Source organism: Eutrema salsugineum, unplaced genomic scaffold, assembly GCF_000478725.1.
Source record: "Eutrema salsugineum unplaced genomic scaffold, Eutsalg1_0 scaffold_1, whole genome shotgun sequence".
Taxonomy (NCBI): domain Eukaryota; kingdom Viridiplantae; phylum Streptophyta; class Magnoliopsida; order Brassicales; family Brassicaceae; genus Eutrema; species Eutrema salsugineum.
Genome location: NW_006256909.1, coordinates 15,850,895 through 15,877,278, shown reverse-complemented (window position 1 = coordinate 15,877,278; position 26,384 = coordinate 15,850,895). Strand labels below are relative to the sequence as shown.

Genomic DNA, 26,384 nt, shown 5'->3' with positions numbered 1-26,384 from the left:
CTTCATTAATTAAGTTAAAAATAGAGCCCACCATATAATGTCATCGAACCATATTAATGGTAGTATCATTTATCAGAACCCTAATAATGTAAATTGAAAATAGGGCCCACATATTTTTTTATGGTAAACCATAATATTCACAGCCAATCGGCACAATCCATTCTAAGCCGAGGCTAACAATGATTCGTTGCTGATGCTCAAGGGTTGTGTCCGTGAACAAAGATCACATCATCAGTTGACTGAAAGGGTTCATTACTGCTGATGGTAAAACGCTACCTCAGAATTGCGAATTATCAATTGTTTTCTCACGTTATAACCATGTAATTATTGTGATTATGATCATGATTATATGATTATATGGTTCTCTCACATAATCTATCATATAATCCTGGAGGCATAGCCTTCTAGGACGATTATTTCGGGAAATGTATAACTTCTATTCATAGAATTTTTGAAAAAATTTTAGACTGAATCTCACCTTTTTTGGTATAAGAAAAAGAAAAAGATATAGAAATTATCGTTATAAGACGCCCATAGTTTTTATTTATGTATTTTATAAAGTTTACCAAAAAGTTAGTAGAAAACCATATTGTCTCCATGGACTTCTGCCTCAAAGCTCTTATTTAAGGTTTTTGGGAGTTTGCATTTGTATGGAAATATGTTTTCTGCACATCATAAAATTCATCAGGATGAGGGAGTGGAACTTTCTGAAATGGATTTGCAAGTGGCTCACGCTTTCTTTGATTTGAAGAAGTTCAGCGGAAAGGAAGTCATCCTCATTGCTACAAGGAGGATTGTGAGGCCACAAAAGAATGGTTCAGCTGCAAAGAGACCATGCAACCGTATTCTGACATACCGTAAAATATGCCATCAAATTTCGTTGGTAGTTTTGAGACTACTATCTATACAAAGATCAAACATAAGAAAATAGTCTATCTATATACAAAGAAGTGCAATTTAATTTAAGAAAAGAAGCTATGAATACAGAGATTAACATCTCCTTACGAACAAGAAAATATAAAAGACGCTTATGAACAAAATTAAGAAGAGGAAATTGGCTATCTATACAAAGAAGCACAGTTTAATTTAGAGCTATGAATACAGAGATTAACATCTCCTTAAAAAATATATATATATATAAAAGACGCTTATGAACAAAACTAAGAAGAAAAAATTGACGTAAAAAACGGTGAGTTATAAAAGATGCTTATGAACAATTAAGAAGAGGAAATAGACCTAAGAGAACGGTGAGTGTAGTTGTTGTACGCGAAAAACATATGTAGACAATAATGATATATATAGTGTAGGATAGATACTTTAGGGTTTAGGATTTCTTTGTTGGTGGCCTATTTAACAGATTCGGTGGATATGACCGAGAATAAAACCGCTGGCCCATTAACAAATTCGATGGCCCGTAAACGATGAGAAAGCCATGTCACACATATTAACACGTAGGATTAATGATCATCCTATCAGAATTAAGGAAAATGACACATATATAGATTTTAATAAGACACATAACCAAATCGCTCTGGAGATTTGACTTCGCAAATAATAGTATAGAAAAGATGTCGTGAAATGAATGATTGGTACTAAGAGTTTCGTTATTCAATCTTTGTCTCATACAAGATTATAGACAAAAATGTTTGAAACAATCACCTTTTGGTTCATTTATTAGTTTCTTGGAAGGTCTTCTCTTTTGGTTTACCACACAACCAACAATAAAACATCTAAAATCATTGGTGTTAGAGTACATGAGCTTTCTATCTAAAACCAATGGACAACAAATTGATTTGCTCATATCTCTTATATATTTTTAGTATCTTTTCCAATTTCTGATGTACAATAATATTCTCTAATATGCCCTCTTCTCTCCCCCTCCCCCTCCACCCCTTTCCCTCCCTTCCTGGGCTCCGAGATGAGAAAATGGCTCTTTGACCATTAATCATGGTATGTTCTGGCAAAGATTGACGAAACCAATTTTAGGTCATAGTATGTTCCTGCAAGGATCGACGAAACCAATTTTAAGTTGGATCAATTATGAATCGCTTGGGTAGGATGAATCGATCTCTGGTACTATATTAGACTACATTGACTCCCATCTCAAAATTGGAAGCTCGACACTATAACTTTTACATCAAATTTGTTAAGTTTTTTTTAAACTTTATTTTTTTTGAATAAATCTTAAATTCAAGAGTCAATTTACTAAATAACCATAAAAACAGCTGAATTTGCAGATTTAACTATGATGTGACATACAAGATAAATTAGTATTTGTGTGGTGATCAGAAATAACCAAGAAACCCTTCATTATATATGTCACATCTAGAGAATATGGGACTCCCACTTATGCAAGTTGCATCTAATATATGTATTATTCTCTCTTCTAATCTTTGTTTGAGTTGTGTGATAATAGATATTACTGAAAAATCATTTGTTATCGACTATTAAACATGTTAGCACTTTTATATTAAATTTGGAAAACTACATCAGATTCAAATAAGTTAGTGATTAACAATTATTATATCAAATATGATTAAGTAAGTAAGCATCTAACATTATTATTTTCATGATAAAGAACATGTTAGATTGATAACAATAATGAGTTGTATAGATTGTTAAAGGTGTAATTGATTTGTTTAGCCCGCTACATATAAAATTACATCTAACATTATTTTTTACATGGTAAAAACATGTTAGATTGATAACAATATTGAGTTATATAGATTGTTAGAAGGTGGTATGTTTTGCGTAGTGCACTATAGATAAATATAACACATTGTTTGAATTTGTTAACGGTTTAACATTGAATTGAAAGACCAATTCACATTTTAAAGATACAACAAATTTATTTCCTTAGCTAGAGCTTCAGAGAGAGATGCTTATCTTCTATAAATGTGATTCGTGGAAGACGGCGGTGGAGCTTGACATAACTCTGTGAGTTTGCAACAGAAAAAATTAGCGGTGTTTGATAGACCAAATCCAGAAGATTTGGAAGGCATCACACGGTCATGCAACCCCAAGGTCATGGAAGATAGAAAAACAGAGTCTAACTCAAAATTTATAATGAAGAAAAATTCAAAATCAAAATCAAAACTGAATTACCGTTGTTTGTACGATATCAGATCTGTAATTGTTTGTCTATTCAATCGTAATCAGTTTTATGTTATTTAACATGAAACTGAGTTTTATCAGAGCTGTGCTGTTGAATTTTGAAAAGCAAAAGAAGAAAAACGAAGAAATTGGAGAAGAGATGCTATAATGTTAATTCAATTTAGATTTGTTTCCTTAATGTTTTCTATTTTTTACCACTTTTTGACATAGTTACCCTTTTAAATTAATTATGGCAGTTATAATAAAAAAAACAAATTCAAAACTATTTTTCAAAATTTCAAAAATACCTAAAAAAGGAAATAAAAATATTTTCGGATATCATTTAAGGAAAAAAAATATTTGTAAAATATTTTTAAAATTTGTTCTACGCATGGTAGAATCAATGTTCTATGTTCTATATCCACGTAGAATCTCATTTATATAGTTCTTTATATATTCTATCAGCTTGTAGAATTTGTTTTCTATACTTTTTTTTATATTCTACTGGTTGGTAGAAAACGTATTTTATATATTATCTATATTCTATACTACGGTAGATTACAAGTTATACTAGATAAACTATATTCTACATGTTGGTAGAATACAACTTCTACTTATGACCAGGTTCTACGTTATTGTAGAACAATTCTTCTACATATGGTCTTTATTTTATGTTAACGTAGAATACAATTTCTACCAAAATCTAAAAAATTATAGGAAAATTAGTTAACTCTTGATAACACCTGATTTTGACATATTTTCACCATTGATTTCAAATGCTTTTTCAAAGGTTTTAATCAGTTTTAGGAACTTTTATTATGATTTCCATGTATTTGTAGTTTCAAGGCTCTTTTCAGGAAACTTAGGGAATATGATGGCAAAATGGAAGAAATCCACTTTTTCATCTCAGAGTCAGACCGTCGGAAGTTTGGTAACAAATGGAGGTCTTCCCACCGTCTGATCCAGCTCAAATTTTAAGAACATCAAGAGGAGCAAACCAGATTTCTATAGCACTTTACATCACAAAGATCCAACGGTTCAATCAAAAGATACATGGAGAACAAGTTGACCCAATTCACTAGTCCCGGAAGACTCTCACCCGCGGGAAAAACATGTTTTACATGTCCTGGAAGACTCTCACTCCCGGTGGACCTTAAGACGAGCCAAAAGGCCCAACATCAAAGCCCACTTTGCCATTCCTCTTCATAGAAGTCCTAAATGAGACCTGGAAGACCCTAGGACCTATAAATACATTTCTTAGCAGCCCTAAACGGGTGTGTGCTCCTATAATGAGATTTTGAGTCACCAAACTTTGTTTTTCTAGGGTTAGGTGATGGAGATGGGGATTCTTCCCCAGATCCATTGTTCTTTCTCTTTTTTATCTTATTTAATTTTTTGTTTCATTCTTTTGCATTATTCTATGTCTTTTATCATTCATTGCATCATGTAGATTAGTCCCAGAGAGTCAAGTTGTTTGAAGATTTTGATAGGTACACATATTGATTAAGATTTCTATAGTTCTAAACCATATTATGGATCTCATCTCTTCTAAGTTATTCATATTGCATGAGAGTAGATTCATGACCTATTCTCTGAGCCTAGGATCGATTAGAGCCACGAGAGTGTTGTATCAGATCATCCATACCTAGCTTCAGAAGAACATAGTCGCTATAGGAGTCGAGAGCTACCTATAGAGAAGATTTGAGCAGACAAATTTAATGTCTAATGCATGATCTTATTTCTGGCATGAGAGCGAGAGTTAATTGTCAGATCTGACTGATTAGTTGATTAAGATGACGAGAGTTGGTTAATCATATATATGTCTATTCTAGTTCCATGCAGATCCCAGAAAAAGATGAATATAAATCGCCCGGAAGCTAATTGAAAATGCCATAATACATCGATTAGAGTAAACCGGAGACGTCTAAATCGCAACCTATGAGTTTAAGAGTTTATAGTTTGAGTCGATATGCTTGAGATATTCTTTTAACAATTCATCATGCATTGCATTTTATTTCTTGTGAATATTAGATTAGGTTTAGTTTAGGATCTTTAACCAAAAACCCAAAAACTCCATCAGTTTATGACTTTGCTTATTTTCCCAGTTTGTTGTTCTCGAAGATTAAACATCCTCCCTGTGGATCGACACCCTAAGTCCTACAACGTACATCTGTGCAGTTGTAGACACTAGGGTTTATAAATTTAAAACTCTTTTGCGACATCAACCCTAGCTCGCATCAAGTTTTTGGCGGCGTTTCCGGAGAAGTTTTAGTCTCCAGAGGTCTAAATCTGGGAGGTTGAAGCCGCAGAAGACTATATATATGTCGAGTTTCTACCAAAACAACGTAGGAAGTAAACCAAATTCATAAACACCCTAACCTTTTCTTTTTCTGCTTATTCTTTCTTCTGTTTGCCCTAGTTTCAGAAATCTTTGAAGCATGGATCATCTAAGAAGATATCCTAATCCCGAGCGAAAGTCTTGCGACCTGTGTGAAGCTCCCTGCGCATGTGAATCACCATCCAGGCGTGATTCTGATCATCATCCTTGGAACCCTAATCCGAACCACCACCATGGAGACTCGCGACCTCCATACCATCGAGATGAGCCCTACTCGCCACACCTGGTGAACCGTCGACCATCTCATCCTCTACCTCATCAGATTCTGCACCAAAACGCTGAGGCTTATCGATTTAGGCTCCAACTGAATCGATTAGGAGTTATGCTGGATCAATACCTTGATTTCCAAGTTGTTACGAAAGCTACCCTGTACAAGAGGATCGATGACCTCACTCACCATGTGAAATCGCTGGAAGATCTGCACTCTCAAGATATTTCTGCTTTAAAAAGAGAGATAGATGCTTTTGAGGAAGAGTAGCCAAGACAGAAGTATGATATCCTTCAAGGATCCATCGATGCCAAGGCTGCAAAGCTAGAGATCAAGGAGGCCAATGAAATCGCTTCATGGTACAGAGGAAGGACAGATGGTGAACTTCAAGAGATTGAATTTTGCCTAAGCAAGCTTGAACACAAGAGCATGGAAACCAGTTCTGACATCAAGCATTTCTCTAAGTGCCAAGGAGACACAAACCTTGCTGTGAGGTAGATCTTTGAGAATCATAAGAAGGATTCTCTTGTTCATGTCAGCAAAAAGAAGGAGGATCAACCAATTCTGATGCAGGAGATCCTACAATAGACACCCAGAGTGACCCTGAAGACATCCTGGAAGAGCAAGAAGGAGAAGCAGCTGAGCAACCTTCGGAATTCCTCACCGCGGCCGCGAGGGTTTCAACCGCGGCCAGGCCCATCTTCACCGTGGCTGCGATAGCTTCACCCACAGCAGGAAGAGATTTGGTCGTGGGTGCGACGTCTCCATCCGCGGGAGACCTCCCTCCTTCCCTGAATTCACATCACCAAGACTCCGCAGACCCAGAAGAGCATGAATCTTACATCCCATGCATGAAGATCATAGAAGAAGAACCAGATGTCATAGATGTGGAAGATGAGTCACCTAAGAGAACTGAAATGCCATACATAGATTCAATCATCAAGTTCGATGCAGCAAAGTTCTATTGTGACTCCTATTCTGCATTTGAAGCACCAGATCATCCACAGGAAAGACCAATTCGAACTCTGCACAAAGTTCAAGACAAAGGTCAATTTCTTATCTCTTGTGACATTAGAGGTGAAAGATTTCTCAATATTCTTTGTGATTCTGGAGCTTGCATTAACATGATGTCCAAAGCTACTGCTTTGAGACTTGGCATTAAGCACATTTCAAGTACCAGGACAAAGATTAGTTTAGCTTATGATTCAAGTGCAACACCAAGAGGGATAGCCCGAAATATTCCTCTAAGGATTGGAGATTGCATTGCACCTGTCGATCTATACATAGTGAAGACCAAAGATAACTCTTATCCAGTTATCCTTGGATGGCCTTTCTTAGCAACTGATGGAGCCATCATGGATTGGCCCAACCGGAGAGTTTCTTTTGCAAATATCGACAAGAACATCTTCTATGAAGCTACACCACTTAAGAGCAAAATAGGAGAGCATAAAGCCAAGGCATTTGAACCAGAAGAACTCTGGAGTGATGAAGAACCTGCAAGACAGAACAAGAGGATTTCGAAAAGGACTTGTCTTAGGACAAGATCCTATTTGAACTAAGTCTTTTTCTTTGCAAAGTCTAGCTAAGGACTATCAACCAAAGCGCTTGATGGGAGGCAACCCATTTAGGTACTTAATTGCTTCTGTTTAGCTTTCTTTTTCTATTAAAGTTTTGTTTTTTTTATTTTAGACAGACTTTAGTATGCCATAAAAAAAAACGAGCTGACCACGGCCAAAGGATGTTTAGCCGCGGCCAGCAAGCATTTTGCCACGGCCACGAGGCCTTGAACCACGGCCAGCACGCGTCCTACCGCGGCTAGGACGTCTTGATCCGCGGCCAGCACCATTCGGCCACCTTTGGCCACTTCCACCTCTACCTTGATTCAAATCAATCTAAATTGGATCAAGCACCACTCCACATCATCCACCATCCACCATTCAACATCCTACCACCATCACAACCACCTCACAATCCATCACCAACACTAGGTAAGTTTTCTTTTCCTTAATCTTTTAAATTCTTACATACTATATTTCTCATCCTTGCCTGATTTATTTCACACTGGGGAAAGTGTGATTTAAGTCTGGGGGAGGATTTCATCCCTTTCTAACCACCTTTTCTTGCATGAGCCTTTGCATTCTGCTTTTTTCTTTAAATTTTTTTTTATTTTTTCAGTTTTTCTTAAAACTTTTCAAAAATCTTTTGAGTTTCAAAAAGTGTTTTCAAATGTCAAATACAATTTGAGAGAATAATGACAAAATCGATGACGATAACCAACATGTTTTCTTCTACACCAATTAGCTCATAAAAAGCTCTTTCAAGGTTTAGTACTAGACTAGGCGGTAGCTAGAGTACTTACACTAGGAAATCCCACCAGAGGACTTCTATGTATGGAGATATTTTCTGACAGGATATACTAACTCATTTTACTTGGACTTAATCTTGACATCTAATTTTCTTATCAATGGTTTTAAGAAGGCATCATGATATACATCTAGGACATATTTACCTTATTGTTACCACTCTTTGTTATCCTAGATTGCTAGTTTATTTTTAGCTGGTACCTCACCTTAACCCAAACCTTTATGGTCAAACCTCATGCATTCTCTCTTAAGTCTATATCGACAAATATGTGCAAAAATGCCAGATAAGGAGGAACAACATAGTTTTCAGTCACTCAAGAGAAGAACTGAATGAAACCGGGAAGGAAGTGTACCAAGAAATCTCAGCAAGCCTCATGATGTCTTAAAAAACTCATTCTTAAAGGTAATTTTCGTGCTCCCTAAGACTCTAAGTCAAAAGGCTGTTCCCCTTTCCCAAAAAAAAAACGAAAAAAGAGAAAAAGAAAGGAAAGGAAAGGAAACCAAAAGCCTAAAGAGCCTTAGAAGCCGAAATCATTTGAGTGAAGGCAATAGGTATTCACTTAAGGAGTTATGGATTCACAACCTGGACAAAAATCCAAGTCTGGGGGAATTATAAGCAGAACCTGAAGAAAGGAGATCAGAAATCTTGAAGCAAGGAGAATGTGACTGAAAACTGTGGGGGCATTTACAGTTCTATCCTCTCTTGCTGTTTTGCATAATGTCATGTATCTCTAGAAAAAAGTAACCCTAAACACATCAAACCTTACCATTAAAAAGCCTTTTAATACCTAACCTTGAATGCCTTGTTTAATATCCTTTTGATGAGAATGTTAATGAATGTTAAGAGCTAGTTGACTGGAAGTTAGTTCTAAGTGTGTGGATTTTCGCATGACGGATTAACGGATTACTTATGTTTGTATTTTGGTGAGAATTTTCTAGACTTGAACTGATTGATGCATTGTCCATAATTAAGGTCTAGAAGTATGGTTGCTGATATTATTTTGAGTTCCCTCTCATTTCTGTTGAATGATATTTTTCCAGATTTCATCTTGTTTTGTTTCAAGACAAACAAAGTCTTAAGTCTGGAGGAGTTGATAACACCTGATTTTGACATATTTTCCCCATTGATTTCAAATACTTTTTCAAAGGTTCTAATCAGTTTTAGGAACTTTTATTATGATTTCCATGTATTTGTAATTTCAAGGCTCTTTTCAAGAAACTTAGGGAATATGATGGCAAAATAGAATAAATCCACTTTTTCAGCTCATAGTCAGACCGTCGGAATTTTGGTAACAAATGGAGGCTTTCCCACCGTCCGATCCAGCTCAAATTTGGAGACAATCAAGAGGAGACAACCAGATTTACATAGCACTTTACATCACAAAGATCCAATGGTGAAATCAAAAGATAAATGGAGAACAAGTTGACCCAGTTCACCAGTTCCGGAAGACTCTCACCCGCGGGAAAAACATGTTTTACCTGCCCTGGAAGACTCTCACCCCCGGTGGATCTTAGGACGAGCCACAAGGCCCAACATCAAAGCCCACTTCGCCATTCCTCTTCAGAGAAGCCCTAAATGAGACCTGGAAGACCCTAGGACCTATAAATATATTTCTTAGCAGCCCTAAACGAGTGTGTGCTCGTGTAATGAGATTTTGAGCCACCAAACTTTGTTTTTCTAGGGTTAGGCGATGGAGACGGGGATTCTTCCCCAGATCCATTGTTCTTTCTCCTTTTTATCATATTAACTTTTCTGTTTCATTATTTTGCATTCTTCTATGTCTTTTATCATTCATTGCATCATGTAGATTAGTCCCAGAGAGTCAAGTTGTTTGAAGATTTCGATAGGTACACATATCGATTAAGATTTCTATAGTTCTAAACCATATTCTGGATCTCATCTCTTCTAAGTTATTCATATTGCATGAGAGTAGATTCATGACCTAGTCTCTGAGCTTAGGATCGATCAGAGCCACGAGAGTGTTGTATCAGATCATCTGTACCTAGCTTCAGAAGAACATAGTCGTTATAGGATTCGAGAGCTACCTATAGAGAAGATGTGAGCAGAAGAATTCAATATTTAGTGCATGATCTTATTTCTGATATAAGAGCGAAAGTTAATTGTCAAATCTAAGTGATAAGTTGATTAAGATGACAAGAGTTAGTTAATCAGTTATATGTCTATTGGTTAACGCTCATTACTAAATTGGTTTAACACCCATAATTTTCTTCACCCATAACTAAATCGGTTAACATCCAGAATTTTTCACGTTTTTCCACCCAGAACTACATAAGTTTTATCAAATTTTTGTTATGTGAGAACAAAACAGAATATCACTATGCTGAATCATCCATGTTTCATGATAAATCACATTGTGGTTAGGCCTTATGAAATTCGTCTTTGGCTAGTAGCTATTTAAGTTTACGTACTTTATAAAATATGAATTACTTAGAACTCGATTGAAAAAATTTATTATCATAATATATATATATGTGTGTGTGAGTAATTATATATATATATATATATGTGTGTGTGAATAAAATATTTCTAACTTTAAGTATTAAGATAGCGTGTTAGAAATAATATGGAGTTGGATTTTCTTTAGAAAAAATTCTAATTTAATAATATTTAACAAATCAATAATTAAAGAGTAAAACAAGGTTAATCTATATACTTATTTGTGTAGTTATTTTCTGATGTGTCGCACTCACATCAAGTTTCACAGTGTTTTGCTTATGTGTCAGTTCTAAAATGAGTTTCGGTTTTAAAAAGACCGTTTAGCCCCATTTTTCAATTATGTGTCATTTTTATTGGTTTTTATGTGATAAAAAAATAAAAATAACTTAAAAATAAATCGCTCCAAATTATTATGGTTTAATACTTAATTTTACTGTCAAATCAAACTATTTCTAAAATTTAAAAAACCAAAACTAAAAAAAACTAACAAAAAAAGAAAAAAAAAGGAATCTATATCTCTAACAAATTGAATATCAATTAAAAAAAAAGAAATCATCTCTAACTAATGGAATGTCGCTAATTATGATATATAGGTTAGTGTTTACGATTCTTATGTTTATAAAATTTTCAATTTCTTATGATTTGGTATAAATATCAACCATTTCATTAATAAAACCGATATTTAGTCAAGTCTAACAAAAATATAAAAATAATAAATAAAATGTCTAATGGAATGACGGTATTTGTGATGTCTAGATTAGGGTTTTTGATTTTAAATATTTTAGTATAAATATGTACGACTTCTCTCTAATTCTCTTACATCCTTCTAAATTATTTAACTCTTTCTTTCTTCTTCGAATAAGTTTGTACGATACATCAAAAAACTACGCCTAAAATACATAGAACAGTGATCAAAAGATGTCAAGACTAAGATGTCAAAAAAAAAAAAAAGATGAAGATGTCAAGACTATTTAAACTAAATTATTTAAATATTAATATGTTTTTATATACTCTCTTTTACGCTGTTTTTATTGTCATGTCTTCAAACATTAAAATGTAAAGAAATCTAACAAACAAATATACTCAACAATAGAGAATAAACAACAAATTAAATGAATCCAAAATATTATTAAATTTTCAAACAACCAAATAAAAAAAGTATATCTAGCGTGGACAAATTCACTAGTATTAAAGCATCATCAATGCAGATACCCATATAGGTCTCTTATTTATTTTTTAATATTCAAATTGGATAAGAAATTTAGTTAAGAGACCCATAGATTTTGTATGGTCCAATGCTAAAAATTATATAGTGTTTCTTTTAAAAAAATATATTTTATGTCCACATTTAGAAAAAAAATATTTGATTAAAAGATACTTAATACAAAACATTAAAACAATTAAAACATAAAGTTTGTCATAAATATTAAATAATCACTTGTACTTATATACACCATTTGCCTCAAAAACTCTGACTTTAAGCATTCTCATCTTCATGGGTGAATCCTTTTTTAGTCATAGCAAATGTTCTGTTTCTTATGCAGCAATTGATTGGATTTGGTTTCGATGTATCAAATGTAAATACATAACGTTTTGAGAAAACTCAATGTAGAGATGACGCACTATTCACAACTTGGATCTTACGCTTTTGTTTCCTGCTGGTAGTTCAATTCTTATGTGTCTCTTTTTGCTAATCCAAGATGTTCATGATAACATTGTGATCTCTACTAAATCTTCTTCTGTAACAATGTTTGCACCCAAGATGGGATTAGGATTTGACGAAGTTGCTTAAAGCCATTTCCTTTCCTCCTACGCCTGCACCTGAAAAATGAAAAATCAAACCAAATTCAAGATTTGCACCTATATGTTTCAAACTCTAGAACTCTTGAAATACTCAGATTTCTCCTAAATCATAACAGTTAACCTATGATGTTGACTCAAGTTCCACTTGCTACGACTTCTAATTATGTAACTTGAGGAAACACTCATGACCATCATCATTACACTTACCTTGATTTAGGGCTTCTTCTGGTTTGCTCATAGCTTCAGCTTGAATCCCTTGGACAGAAAACCATCCCTGAGATTGTATAAAAGATGTTTAAGCATGTTGATACACATTTTACCATTTGCAACCCTCAAATATATCGGATAAAGATACCCTAAGACTCAGATTTGCCTCATTGTCTTATCCATAATCTAAAATCTCATCAAGGCATCAAAAAGAGGTAGAGATGAGGATACAACCTTTTGTTACTCTTCTGCATCATTTTGTTTTCTCGAGCTCTGTGAGGATCTCCTTTACACCCCAAAACAAGGCTACTCACGACTAGTTCTGCGCAACATGAACCGTCACAGTCCTTTATCCCAAGCATCTCAAAACTCTTACTCGCCAAATCATACCACACTCCACTCTGCAAACGATTCCCATACATCACCAAGAACAAAGTATGGCTGCAACTCAACATCACTGCCTCTCCTTTCCCTTACTGTCGTCTGTACATAACATTTACACTACAAGAAAGTATACGATTAGCAAGGATTTTTTAGGACGATTAAGAATCGTCGCAAATTCCCTTCGAATTAACAACGATTGCACGACGATTCTTATAATCGTCGCCAAATCATCGTTAATTGGCGACGAAAAGAATTCGTCGTTACATCGTCGTGCAATAACGACGATCTGGCGACGATTATAAGAATCGTCGTTAAATCGTTGTAACTTAGAGACGATTTAACGACGAATAAACCCGATTCTCATTTTCGTTGTTAATTCGTCGCTAAACTACATTTCGTTCGTTAATTCGTTGTTAATTCGATGGTAAGCAGAATAAAAATCTATATATAGGGCCTCCCATAACCCAAAAAAAATCACAATGCTCCTAAATAAGAGTGATTGAATTGATCACTTGGTAGTGAGTATTAAATATATATACGAAATGTCGTCCATATATGAAATTCGGAAATGGATGTACAATCGTATTGATTCAACGGGATCGTTGACAAAAGAATTCAGTGAGGGGTTGAGGGATTCATGCATGAGGCGGGAAAACTCCCAAGAACGATTGCCAGTCGTATGATGTATTGTCCTTGTCCTAAATGCATGAATAGAAAATTTATCACAATCGCGAAAGTGTGGTCGCATATATTAAATAGAGGATTTATGCCACATTACTTTATATGGTACCATCATGGAGAAGGGCATGGAGAAAGTGCAGGTAGTAGTAATAGCAATTATCAAGCTTCAAATATTGAAGACTCGTCAAATAATTTGCATCAAGATGAATATTATCATGCAGAGCAGCAAAGGTTTGATCATGATAGAATTCAAGACATGCTTACAGATGCATTTCACGAAACCACAAACACATTTGCACCTGTCCATGATGAGGAACCCAATGCAGATGCAAAAAAATTTTATGATATGTTAGGTGCTGCTAATCAGCCACTTTACAATGGATGCAAAGAAGGACAATCTAAATTATCACTGGCAGCTAGAATGATGACTATTAAAACTGATCATAACTTAGCTGAGACTTGCATGGATGATTGGGCTGACCTGATTAAAGAGTATTTGCCGGCAGACAATTTAGCAGCTGAAACTTACTATGAGATCCAGAAACTTATTTATAGTCTAGGATTGCCTTCTGAGATGATAGATGTCTGTGTTGACAATTGCATGCTATTTTGGAAAGATGATGATAAGTTGGAGGAATGTCGATTTTGTCATAAGCCTAGATATAAGCCGCAAGGAAGTAGTCGCAGCAAAGTACAATTTCAGCGTATGTGGTACCTTCCTATAACTGATAGGTTGAAACGAATGTATCATTCTGAAAGAACAGCGGCAGCGATGAGATGGCATGCAGAACCAGTAGGCTATGTTAGGCTATGTTAGATAATCGATAAATATTGCTAACCTAATTAATATTAACTCTCATTGGTTCTGGTTCTGCAGTTGGTTTTATCACAAGCATGTCATTGGTTCGAGTCCTAGAGGTTGGACATCTTTTTAAATCCTGCAACCAGTAAAACGACGTCGTTTAACTTGTTTTTTAATGACGAATGCGAATCAGCTTTATATTTATTAACTGGTGATGGTTTATTAATTTCACACATGGTCCACTGGTTCTGAAGTCCGTTTGAACGCAAACAGGTTGCGGGTTCGATTCCCCGAGTTTTGTAAAAAAAATTTTAAACCCAGATTCGGTAAAAACGACGTCGTATTCAATTGCCGTTCTAACGGAGATTCCTACGTGTATTCCTACGTGTCAGCTGACTCAGCATCCGTTAACAGCTTAACGGGGTTGACTAACGGGGAATTTGTCAATGCATGAATTGGCCAAACGGAAGTCAGTACAGGTATGAAATTTCAAATTTTTAGAAGTTGAGGTATGCTTAGGCACAGCTCAAGAGTACAGGCAGTAAATCGTACCAGGGAGGCCAGTTGAGGCACGAATAGGCCGCTTTCCCTTGAATTTGTTAGTATTCCTAAACTAAATTTTAAAATGCTTAAAATGATAAAATCAAGCCATTAACACAGCTTCATGGGGGAATTTGTTTTGTGTTTAGGTGGCTGCACTCAGAGAACTAAAAAAGGAAGAAAATGGATTTCTTTGGCGATTGCATAAAGGTGGCGCATCACAGAAGACATCTTTGAGCATATGAGTTTATGGAAGCCAGCATATTGAAGGAAATGGCGTCTGACAAAGACAAAGATGGCCATTTAATTTATAGAAATTGAGAAGATTGTCGTTTTCAGGAAGCCTCGACCCCTTTATGGACCGTTTAGATCTTTAGTCTGTGGTTCTTTTTCTTTATATTAGTAGGCATGGCTTATCTAACCTTTTTTGTAATAATTCCTTTAACCTTTTCAGACTTTTTTGTGCTTTGAGAGTTATTTTGCTGGAGAAGATGAAAGAATGTATCTCAAATAGACTAGTTGTGAAGTTTTTGAGTTATTGTGGCCCTTATAAATTGTGTTGGAGACAATAGAGATGCTTTCCTTTATGATTTTCATTTGCTGAACTTTCTTCATAGATTTGATGTTGCTGTGACATATATCTCCACATGTTGCATGTTTCATCGGTAACAAAATGTAAACTTCTCTGTTTTGTATTATTTAAAAATCAGGAACTCAAGACGAGATGGAAGAAAAAGGTAATAACTCGGTCGAAGAAGATAAACAACACACAAACATAATATTTTCTTAGGTTGTATTGCGTTTGTTGTTTGATCTGTATTATTTAGCTTGCTCTGTCTTGCTTAATTACTTAAACATAGCTCCGCGGGGAGAAAATGGTATCGAGCTTCATATGATGATAGATTCCTCTCAAGGATAAGCTGGGACACCACAATTATTTTGGGATCAAGAAGGCTTCAAAGAGATATCTTGAGAATCATGATGGGTTTGTTGCCCGCACCTATAAAAATATATGTAACAATTCTTAATGTTTTTTACACTATAATTGAAAATATTCGTAGAAACGACTATGGTTCAAAAATGGCATCAATGTTCTTAGACCCGTGAAAAAAAAATTATATTACTATATTAATGTTTTTGGTCTCTTCGATATGATAATTGTTTCATATTTTTTGGTTTTTTGGATACTAGAAACTCTATTAATGTTTTTGGTCTCTTCCATATGATAATTTTTTTTCATATTTTTTTGGTTTTTCATATTGCTAGCAACTCTATTTAATGTTTTTGGTCTCTTTAATATGATAATTGTTTTAATATTTTTTGGTTTTTTGGATACTTTTATTCTTTTTTTTTGTTTATGTTACATTCGGATATCTTATGCTTTTGATCAACTGATTTTAGTACCAACTTTTCTTATATTGTGTGATCATTTTTTCAATAACCATACGAGTTTATGTCATATCTTTAGACTATATGTTTGCTCGTCCATATTATATTTATCTCGTTAAAGAAGAAAAACCAATCTACCAAATTGTTATTTATGCTCTAATATTATCATTTCATGCCCACACTTATGAGAAAGATAAGAACCAAAAAATAACATATAATTCCTATAAAACAGGGAGAGATTATTGTCTAAGGAGAATGAAGAATTAACAAATAGTCCATAAACTTAATGTATATAAATAATGACTAATTTAGAGATGAAACTTAGCATAATATCAAAGCTACCAAAGGGATTGTTTACCTACATTATGATAACATAGTTTTTAGTCCATACTTGCAAACAAAATATTAACCGACAAGAATAAGAGATAATTCATGTAAAACAGGGAGAGAGTTCTAGACTAATTTAAATATGAAACTTAATCTGGCACCAAAGCAACTAAAAGGATTATTTACCAATGCTCTCATGTTGTTATTTCGTGCTACCACTAACGCAACATGAAAGAAACACATTTCTTTTTAAACAGGGAGACAATTTTGGCTACGCTGAACAAAAAATTAAAAAATTAAATATACCCATAAATTTAATGTATACATAATAACTAATATATAGATGAAACTGAACTTGATATCAAAGCTACAAAATAGATAGTTTACCTATGCTCTATTACTATATTACTATGGTTTTGTATCCACGCTTGCGAAAAAATACAAATCGACGAGAAAAAGCAACAATTTCAGCAAAACAAAAAGAAATTACCGTTTAGGAAAAATAAAGAATTAAAATAATTTGTTAACTTAATATAGAAAAAATAACTATTTAGAGATAAAGCTTAAAGCGGTTTCAAAACTATTAAAATAATTTTTTTTTAATTATTGTAATTATGAAGAAGAAGAAGTAAAAGAAGGAGATGATGCGGAAAAGATGTGGAAAACATGAAGAAAAAAAAAAGAAGACGTGACAAAAAAAAATCAGAAGAATAAGAATAAAAAGAAGAATAAGAAGTAAGAGAAGATATAGAAAAGGAAGAGGAAAAGAGAAAATAAAAATTGGAACAAAAAATAAATAGAAATCTAAGAAGAAAACATGAAAGAAGAATGAGAGATAAATGTGGAAAATGATGAGAGAGGATTAAAAAAAATTATGTGGAGAAAAAAACACCCATTTTTTAAGTTCAATTGGTTTGTGAGTTTTAAGTAAGCATTTTGAGTTTTTAATTGTGGATGATGTTTATTTTTTTGGGTTTGTTTTATTTTTATCATGTATATTTCAAAATGGTTGTTCTAATTCTTTTTATTTTCTTGTAAGCCAATTTACAAATAATTAGAAATCATATTAAAATTAAACACACCCACAACAATAATTCAGAAAAGTAAATCATAGATAAGAAAACCTCGATTTCATATGAAAAAATTATATAGAAAATAATGATTATATTTTTAAAACAGTTCTGCCTGCGCAAGGCGCGGACTAACCACCTAGTTGATATTGAAGAACAAAAAAAAATTAATCAAAACGTCGCAAAAAAAATATTAATCAAAACGACGTGTAAGTTCGTTCCTTCCTGTGTTCTTCACTTCGAGTAACAGAGTGACAGGGAGGTGTGAAGGAAGAAGATGATGGCGTCAATGTCTCTCTCGTTTTCTTCTTCGCTATGTTCGTCTCGAATTCCTCAAGGAGAGTGTTGATTTTTTCAGAGAGATGTGAGCTTCGTACTATGCGTTCTGGCTGCTTCAAAACCTTCACCGGGAGGTACTACGAAGAAGAGGCTTTGGAAGGAAGGCGAGTTTCCTAGAATCACGGAGCCGGTTAATCCCAGACAAACCCCGATTAAGAATGTGAAGAAGAAATTAGACAGGAGAAGCAAAGCTTACGGGTGGGTTTGTACAGTCACTGAAACTTTGTCCGATCTCATCGCCAAAAAGTAATGGTTACAAGCTCTCAAGGTATCTCAATTTTTCTCTTCTCAATCCAAATTCAGTGGAGAACACAGGAAGGAACTTAGCGAAGAAGAACACATGAAGGAACTTACCCGTCGTTTTGATTAATTCGTTTTATTTTCTGGTGCCAACAGTGACGTGGCATGGAATTCTTTTCCGTTAACGGAATGGGATTGTTGACTAACAGGAAACGGGTCAATGTCTATGTTCGCCAAAAAAAATATAGTACATGTATAAATTATGCGGTTTTTAGGGGTTCGGATATGAATTCGGGCAAGTAAATTTGTCAGGTACGAATTCGCACCATTTGGAACAGTTGGGGTAGAAATTAGTCATTTTCTCTCGATTCACCTCTCGCCTTAAAATACAAAGAGATTTGTCCGACGAGATTATTTGAAGCAGCTTTAAAAAGAAAATTCCAGTCGAAGATTCTGAGGACGAAATAGTTGAGAATCCGAAATCGAAGTTCTCACTAAGCAGGCAAAGATTAGTGTGCGAATCAAAGTAAAGGCAGGACTTTCAAAACGATTAAAGCACATGAGGAGAAAGAAGATTTTGATTCATACCAGGAGAGAGAGTATATAAGAGCATCAGGACTGAGATGGGATGCTATGAAATCGGAACTGTCGATCAGAGAGAAGTAAGGCTTCGAGAGGACTCGAAATCGGACCAACGGACTTGCCGGGAGGCGGAGGAACGAATAGTTTATGATATCCATCGAAAATGCATCATTTTTTCCCCTAATTCTATTACCCAATGGAGAGATAACATGTGTCTTCAAGAAACGCTTCCCGTCCCCAAATAAGAAACGTCTCTAAGTCAAAATCTCTTATACTGATTATTTTTAATCAGAATATTGTTAAGAGACGGTCTTGAAAACCGCGTTGATGATGGTCTTAATTTAAATATTAAGAGGACAAAAAATTTTTAGAAAACATTAAAAAGAAAAATCTGATTTAAATTGGCATTATAAAAACAAGGGATAATTGTAAATTTAGGACACATTTTACAAACAATTGTCCCTATAAGATTTTTTGGACTTTTGTCACTTTTGGACTTAATTACCCTTTAATTAATGATTACATTAAATTCAGAAATTCAAATTTAATGTTTAATTTTTTTTAGAAAAATTCAAAAATACCAAATAAAGAAAATAAACTAATTACCGAATTAGCTATGGAAAATTTTAAATTTTATAAAATTATTTTCTACAACACCTAGAAAACGTATTCTACATTCTACGGTTTTATAGAATATGTTTTCTAGACATTCCTATACAATCTACAAAACTTAGAATCGATGTTCTACATGTTCTTCTTCATTCTACGTATAGAATAGGTATTCTATAGACTCTTCATCGTTCTACAGCTTGTAGAATGCATTTTCTATACTTTTCGTTACGTTTTACATTTTACTAGAATGTGCATTCTAGTAAACATTCTTTGTTCAACGTAATGTAGAACATATATTCTATTAAGTCGTTAACAGAATCTGAGAAAATTTAGTATTCATGTGTTTATCCACCACACTAAATATTTGGATTTATTTCCATGTTTTTTTTTCTCTTCCACAAATTTTTTTCTTCTCTGCTTAGCTCTTTTCACTATCTTCTCACACTTCTTCAACAAATTGGCTAGCTTCAAATCTTAATACCAAACAAATGGAGCTCACTCAGCTCAGTAATTTCCATAAACATTAGAAACAGAAAGTATATGTACATAGTTATCTTATGTTCCTACGACTTTAAATCCACATATCCATTATCAAACATATCTGTTATCAAACACAGGAACTGTGATGCAAGTGATCTGGACTTTAACTTAATCCTGATCACCAAAAAGGTCTCCTATTTATGATTTAATAATGCTTTAGAAAATTGTATAAATAAAAGAATGGACAAATTTTTCACTACGTAGTCTTTACACACAAGAACAGTACACAAACACGATTACAAGCCATCGAAAACATAAGAAAGAATGTTTACACTTTACAATTGAGAACTCTTGAAATTCTATTTGCAATTCTAGTGGCTCTGTATTTAGCAGTACTTTCTTCTGCTTGAAGAATATCTTCTCCTCTCTTTGGCTTTCTTGTGAATCACTGCAACCTTATTCTTCATCTTCTCTAATTACTATGCTTTCTTCTTCTCTAGTTGCTCCTGCAATTCAAACACACGTCAGACACATTTTAACTTCTCAACTTGGACTGAACAGAGAAGTACAATAATAATACATTAATAATAAACAAATTTAATTTGTTTGGTGATAAGAATTGTCTAGATGAGTCGCCTATTTGCATGGAGCACTATATATAAAGAAGAACGTGAACACATTATCCCACATGTCAGCTGATTCCCACTCTAGTTACTTGATTACAATCCTACAAGCTATACTAATCAAGAAAATAGTGATGACAAATCTTGTTTCTTGTAAGAATGTGCATAAAGTCTCATATTCATAAAGCAAAACCTTGGCAGAGTAGGATTATGTATGAACAAAACCTAAAGCAAATCCATAAAAGACAAGTATTAGGAGTTTACAAATTCTGTAGCAATAGTTATGGAGTGGGTGAGCTTAGCTGAGCTCGAGAATCTCAGAGAAAACATCTCTCTGTTATGACAATGAGAACTTCAAAATAAATGAATAACAACAATCGGAAAGCCTAGTCACACTGGTCACTGGGACAAATGGTCGAACACATGGTGAACGTTGGTGATATGGCTTTCCAAAACGAAGAAAAAACGGTTTACACAGAGAGGAACATAGTCATTTCACGCCAAAATGAAAGTAGCAGCACACGCAAAGAAAGAAATGCAGAACAAATAAGGGTATTTATATGTATGTGTCGACGGGTCGTATACATATACATATGTGTGATTCAAAACCTTAGAATCTGGAAATCGTCTTCAACCCCAGCGAATACGGTTTTAAGGTCTTGCAGAATTTTAAAAAACCAAACAAAAATTACTAGAATAAAAAAATTAAGGATAATTTTGGGTTTTAATTAAAACTAGGTGTTTAGCCCGCGCCTTGCGCAGGCCGAAGAGTTTCATTGAAACGTAAAATTTTATTTTACGTCAGAAATCAAAAAGAATTAAATCAACAATTTGATACATACAAAATTAAAATAAAGCTAATCTATGATAATCATTGTTTAACATTAAATACATTAAAATTAATATTAATAAGTGTATAAAATTAATAAACACAAACTAAAATCAAAATTAATATAAATTATTCATCTTCTTCTCTTTTTATCTTTTAATTTTTTTTCTCTATCATTTTCTTCTTTCTTTCTTTTTTTCTGTTTTCTTTTTTGTTTTTTTTTCCTATTTTTTTCTTCTTTATTTTCTATGTATTTTCTTACTTCTTATTTTTCCGGTTTTTCTTTTTCATGTCTTCTTCTTCTTCTCCACATATTTTTCTTCTTCCTCTCATACATCTTTTGATTTTCTTCTATTCCAGATTTTATTCTCTTTCTTCTTCTTCTTCAATGTTTTATTATTCTCTTTCTTCTTTTTTTTTTCTTTTCCTTTTTCATTGCTATCGTCTTCTTTGTTGTCACCGACTTCTTCTATCTTCTTCTTCTTCTACTTTGTCTTCTATTTTATTTTTTTCTCCTTCTATGGATTCTTATTCCTCTTCTTCCAGTTATCTTCCTCTCTCCAAATTCTTCATCATATTTTAAAGATCTTTGTCTTATCTGTCTTTCTACTCTTCTTCTGGTCTATATTTTTCCTTTCTTAATTTTTTTTTCCTTGTATTTTTGAGTTTTTCTTCATCGTTATTTGTTTTTAAATTGCTCTTCTTTATTGTCTTCATCTTTTTTTACTTCTTATTTGTCTTCATTTTTTCATCATATTTACCTTTTTTCTAATTTGTCTTCTTCATCTTCTAGTTTTCTTCCTTTTTATTATTTTTTTCTTTCACTTCGTCTACTATCTACTGGTTTTCTTCTATGACTTCTTCTTCTCATTATCTTTTTTTTTCTTCTCCAATTGGTCATTTGATTTTTTTGTTCATCGTCTTCGACCTATCCGGCTTTTTTTTATCTTAGTTGTTCACTGTATTAATTTTTGTTCATATTTTCATTGTTTTCTTTTTCTTCTCCTTTTTCTTTATTTGTTTAGCTTTTCATATTCTTTGTTTTTTCTTTCTTATCTTTTATTATTTTTGACTATTTCATCTTATGTATTGTATTCATCTTATTTGACTTCTTAATTTTTTTTCATTCGGTTTTTTCTTCGTTCTTTTCTGTTGATTTACTTTGTTTTATTTGTCTGCCCCATCTTCTTTGTTTTCTTTTATTGTCATTGTATTCTCTAAATTCTTATTCTTCCACATCTTTTATTCTTCTTCTTTTGGTTTTATTAGTCATTTTTATCTTATGCTTCTTACTTCTTCTTGGTCATTTTTTTATCCAAACTTTTTTTCTAATTTTTGTTTGTCTTTTTCACATCTTTACTTTCTTCTATTTTTTCTTTTGCATCTTCGGGTTTTCATCTTCTTATACTTTATTTTCTTCATCTACCGTTTTTTTCTTCTTTTATTTTGATAATTTGTATGAAAATAACAGCAAAATTGTTATACAAATTATGAATATAAATTAATTAACTAAGGATATTTAAAAAGATTTTATTAAAGAATAAAGAGTAATTAGTCACCTAGATTGAATGAGAGAGCTTATAGCGAAAAAATTACTGTGCATATATTATATATGATATGATTTTAAATGTTTTTTTGATTAAATTCCAATTTTTAAATTTTTTTTTATTTTCTATTTTAAAGATTTTTTGATTAAATTCTGATTTTTAATTAATAATTTTTATTAAATTTAAATTTTTTTTATTAAATTGCGATTTTAAATAATTTTTTATTAATTTTAAAAATTTTCATAATTTTTAATTAATTTATGTTTTTTAATATTTTTTAATTAATTTACGATTTTTAATAATTTTTATTAGATTTAAATTTAAAAAATATAAGAATGGGTAAATGGTAATTAACCACCCTAAGATTGAATGAGAGAGCTTTGACCCAAATTTTTACTTTACTTATAATATATATGATATGATGATGATTAATTTACGATTTTTAATAATTTTTATGAGATTTAAATTTAAAAAATATAAGAAGGGGTAAAGATTAATTAGCCACCCTAAGATTGAATGAGAGAGCTTTGACTCAAAATTTTATTTTGCATATATATTATATATGATATGATAAATTTTAAAGGGACAATGTTTAATGTTTAAGCTAGTAAATCTTAAAAGGACAAATGGTTTGGGAAATTGTCCTAAATTTCTAATTTTCTCTAAAAAAAATTCTCCAAAAAAACAACAGTACCTAAAACAGTAACCCATGATTATATCCGCAAATTCGAGTTTAGACTTCAATGCAATTATTCTAAATTCAATTAGAAAAGGATTAAAATCAAAAAAAAAGAAGAGATAAAAAAAAAAATATTATCTTCCCGCCATCTGGTAAAGCTAAGCGAGTGGTAAATAAATAATGGAAAAGCATTTTTCTCGAGTTTATCCTCTCAATGGCCTCTTCGTCTCTTCCTCTCGCTCTCCCGTTTCCTCTTCGATCCCGAGCTCGAGCTCTTCCTTTCAGATGTTCCCCTCTTTTTCTCTCTCTTCCTACTTCCTTCGTTTGCCTCTCCACTCAAAACCCCTCCGGCTACGACCGCGAAGAGGTACGGTGGCTCCGAGAAGAGCAAAGATGGATTCGCGAGGAGCAGCGATGGCTTCGAGAGGAACAGAGGTGGATTCGCGAGCGTGAATCGCTCCTACGCGAAATTTCCGATCTCCAGCTCCGTATCCAAACCCTAGAATCTCGAAATCCGCAGCAGGGGACTTCCGTTCCCGATACGATCTCGAACATTGCTGCTCTGTTACAGGTTCTGAAGGATAAAAATCGGATTTCGGAGAGTGGGTCGAGTGTAACGTCGATGGTATTGGAGAATACGAGGGAACCCGAGGAGGAAGAAGATGAAGAGGAGGAGGAAGTGAAGGCTGTGATTGCTGAGGAGAAAGTTAGGGTTTTGGAGACGGTGACGAAGAAGAAGAGGAGGACATTGAAGGTGGGAAGCGAAGGCGAAGAGGTTCAAGCTATGCAGGTTCGGTTTTAGAACAAAGGCGAGTGAACCCGTCATCGATCTAGTTGTATCAAAGCTGAAATTGATCGAACTATAGAAGATGAATGTTTAAAGATTAGGCTTAATGATGATCTTGAAATACTTCTTCATCATACTTTTGAAAGATTAGGCTTAATGATGATTTAGAGCTTATAATTGTGTCATATTCGTCTAGCCATCTTCAGCGAGCTATTTGTTGATTGAAATGAACAATTTTGAGATGTCTTTAAGTTGGAAGTGTTTGAGGATTGCTCTTTTCTTGATGATTTCTTTTGTCTCCTCCATGTGACAGGAAGCTCTGCTCAAATTAGGATTCTATTCAGGAGAGGAGGACATGGAGTTTTCCAGCTTCTCAAGTGGGACAGAAAGCGCTGTAATGACTTGGCAAGTATGTTCTTGTTTTTTATATAGCTCACCTTTGATTTCTCGTGTTTCTGATGCGGTTTTTGGTTGCTGAGACTATTTATGTTTTGCTTCGAAAGGCAACGCTTGGCGTCCGTGAGGACGGGATAATGACAGAAGAGCTCCTTGAGAGGTTGTTCATGGATCAAATAACGGATAAGGACGAAGCAAGTACAAGGAAGCAAGTGGTAAAAACTGAAACCACTACAACTTGGTCTTCATTAGTTTTTTTAAAGTCATGACTCGTTTCTAGCACACTTACTTTTAGCTATGTAGCAATCCTTTGGGTTAGTTATGCAGTCTGGTCTCTCTATGCAGTCTCCCTATAACCTAATGTGGACTCCTATAATATGGTTTGGCGTCACAAGCTTGTTATCTTATACCTTCTTAGCTATGTCCTTGAGATAATGTTTCTGTGTACTAGTGTCTAATATGAGTGTTAAAAACCATTGATGAAAGGAGAAAAATACTTTATCTTGTTTGAGATTATAGGGAAAGTAGATATTCTGAGAAATATTTTTAAACCTTGTAAGAGTTATTCTTTCTGCTGAACAATTCTTTCATCTCCCTTGATCAAGGAAGCTGGTAATGGACCGGTGAAGACACAGGTCTCTGAGAAGCAGCAGGCAATCACAAAAGATCAAAGTGACAGTTCTCAATATCGGGTGTACCTTCTCGGAGAAAACCGATGGGAAGATCCGTCCAGGCTCAACAAACCGGTAGGCGGAAGTAAATCTACAGATACCAAAACAAAGTGCATCACTTGTCGAGGGGAAGGTCGATTGTTGTGCCTAGGTAAATCCCTTTATGACCCTGGTTTAAGTGAAAATCATCAGTTCTTTAAAAGTTAAGAAGGAAGGCTAGAATCAAGAGTGCTAATAGAAACCGAAAGTAGAAAAACGGTAGAATCTTGCTTCCAATGTAGGCAACAAATCGATATTCTTAGTGACACTTCACACACCGAGTTGTAGTAGATTATTTGATTATATTAAAATGAAAACCTGATGAGGATTTTGGTTGATGTAGAGTGCGATGGAACCGGTGAACCAAACATCGAACCGCAGGTGAGTAAAATAAAAACGACCTTGCTTTGATTATGTGTATATGTATATTCCAAGTATCCTAAAGCGGAGAAGCTCTTCTTCAATGTTGTATGGTTGTAGTTTATAGAGTGGGTTGGTGAAGATACGAAGTGTGCCTACTGTGAAGGTCTTGGCTTTACAGTTTGCGATGTCTGCGATGGCAAATAATCAAGGTTTATGTTTCGTTCACAAGACACATTTTCTTAATTATGTAGTCATACATGTTTATTATGAAGACAAATGTACAACTCTTCTGTATATCAGTTTGAAGTTTGATCTGTATCTTGTAAAAACACGATTGTCTCGGCATAAGTTCAAATGCGGTGGCATAGAATGACACATAGGTCTCAATAGCTTTCTGAGTAATTTTGAGGTCAAGAGTTCGAGCATCTCTCACCCCCATCTCCTTTTTTGATCCTACTTATCAGCATCTGTTTA

The 26,384-nt window shown here is 33.9% G+C and overlaps 1 protein-coding gene across 1 annotated transcript; it reads left to right on the top strand.

The window, feature by feature from the left end:
- The first annotated feature begins 23,858 nt into the window (after positions 1–23,858).
- Positions 23,859–26,341, top strand: LOC18030065 (protein disulfide isomerase pTAC5, chloroplastic). Its single transcript, XM_006414803.2, has 6 exons — positions 23,859–24,444; positions 24,755–24,850; positions 24,945–25,052; positions 25,443–25,659; positions 25,891–25,928; positions 26,028–26,341. The coding sequence occupies exons 1-6, from the start codon at positions 23,869–23,871 to the stop codon at positions 26,112–26,114; spliced, it is 1,122 nt and encodes a 373-aa protein (XP_006414866.1). The 5' UTR covers positions 23,859–23,868; the 3' UTR covers positions 26,115–26,341.
- The last annotated feature ends 43 nt before the right edge of the window (positions 26,342–26,384 follow it).

What these genes read in the sequence shown, in the direction of transcription:
- LOC18030065 (XM_006414803.2), top strand. Translation starts at nt 23,869, where the DNA reads ATGGCCTCTTCGTCTCTTCCTCTCGCTCTCCCGTTTCCTCTTCGATCC. An exon ending in CAAGTACAAGGAAGCAAGTG is followed by an intron (nt 25,053 to 25,442) that starts GTAAAAACTGAA and finishes CCCTTGATCAAG; the next exon opens with GAAGCTGGTAATGGACCGGT. An exon ending in AGGTCGATTGTTGTGCCTAG is followed by an intron (nt 25,660 to 25,890) that starts GTAAATCCCTTT and finishes TGGTTGATGTAG; the next exon opens with AGTGCGATGGAACCGGTGAA.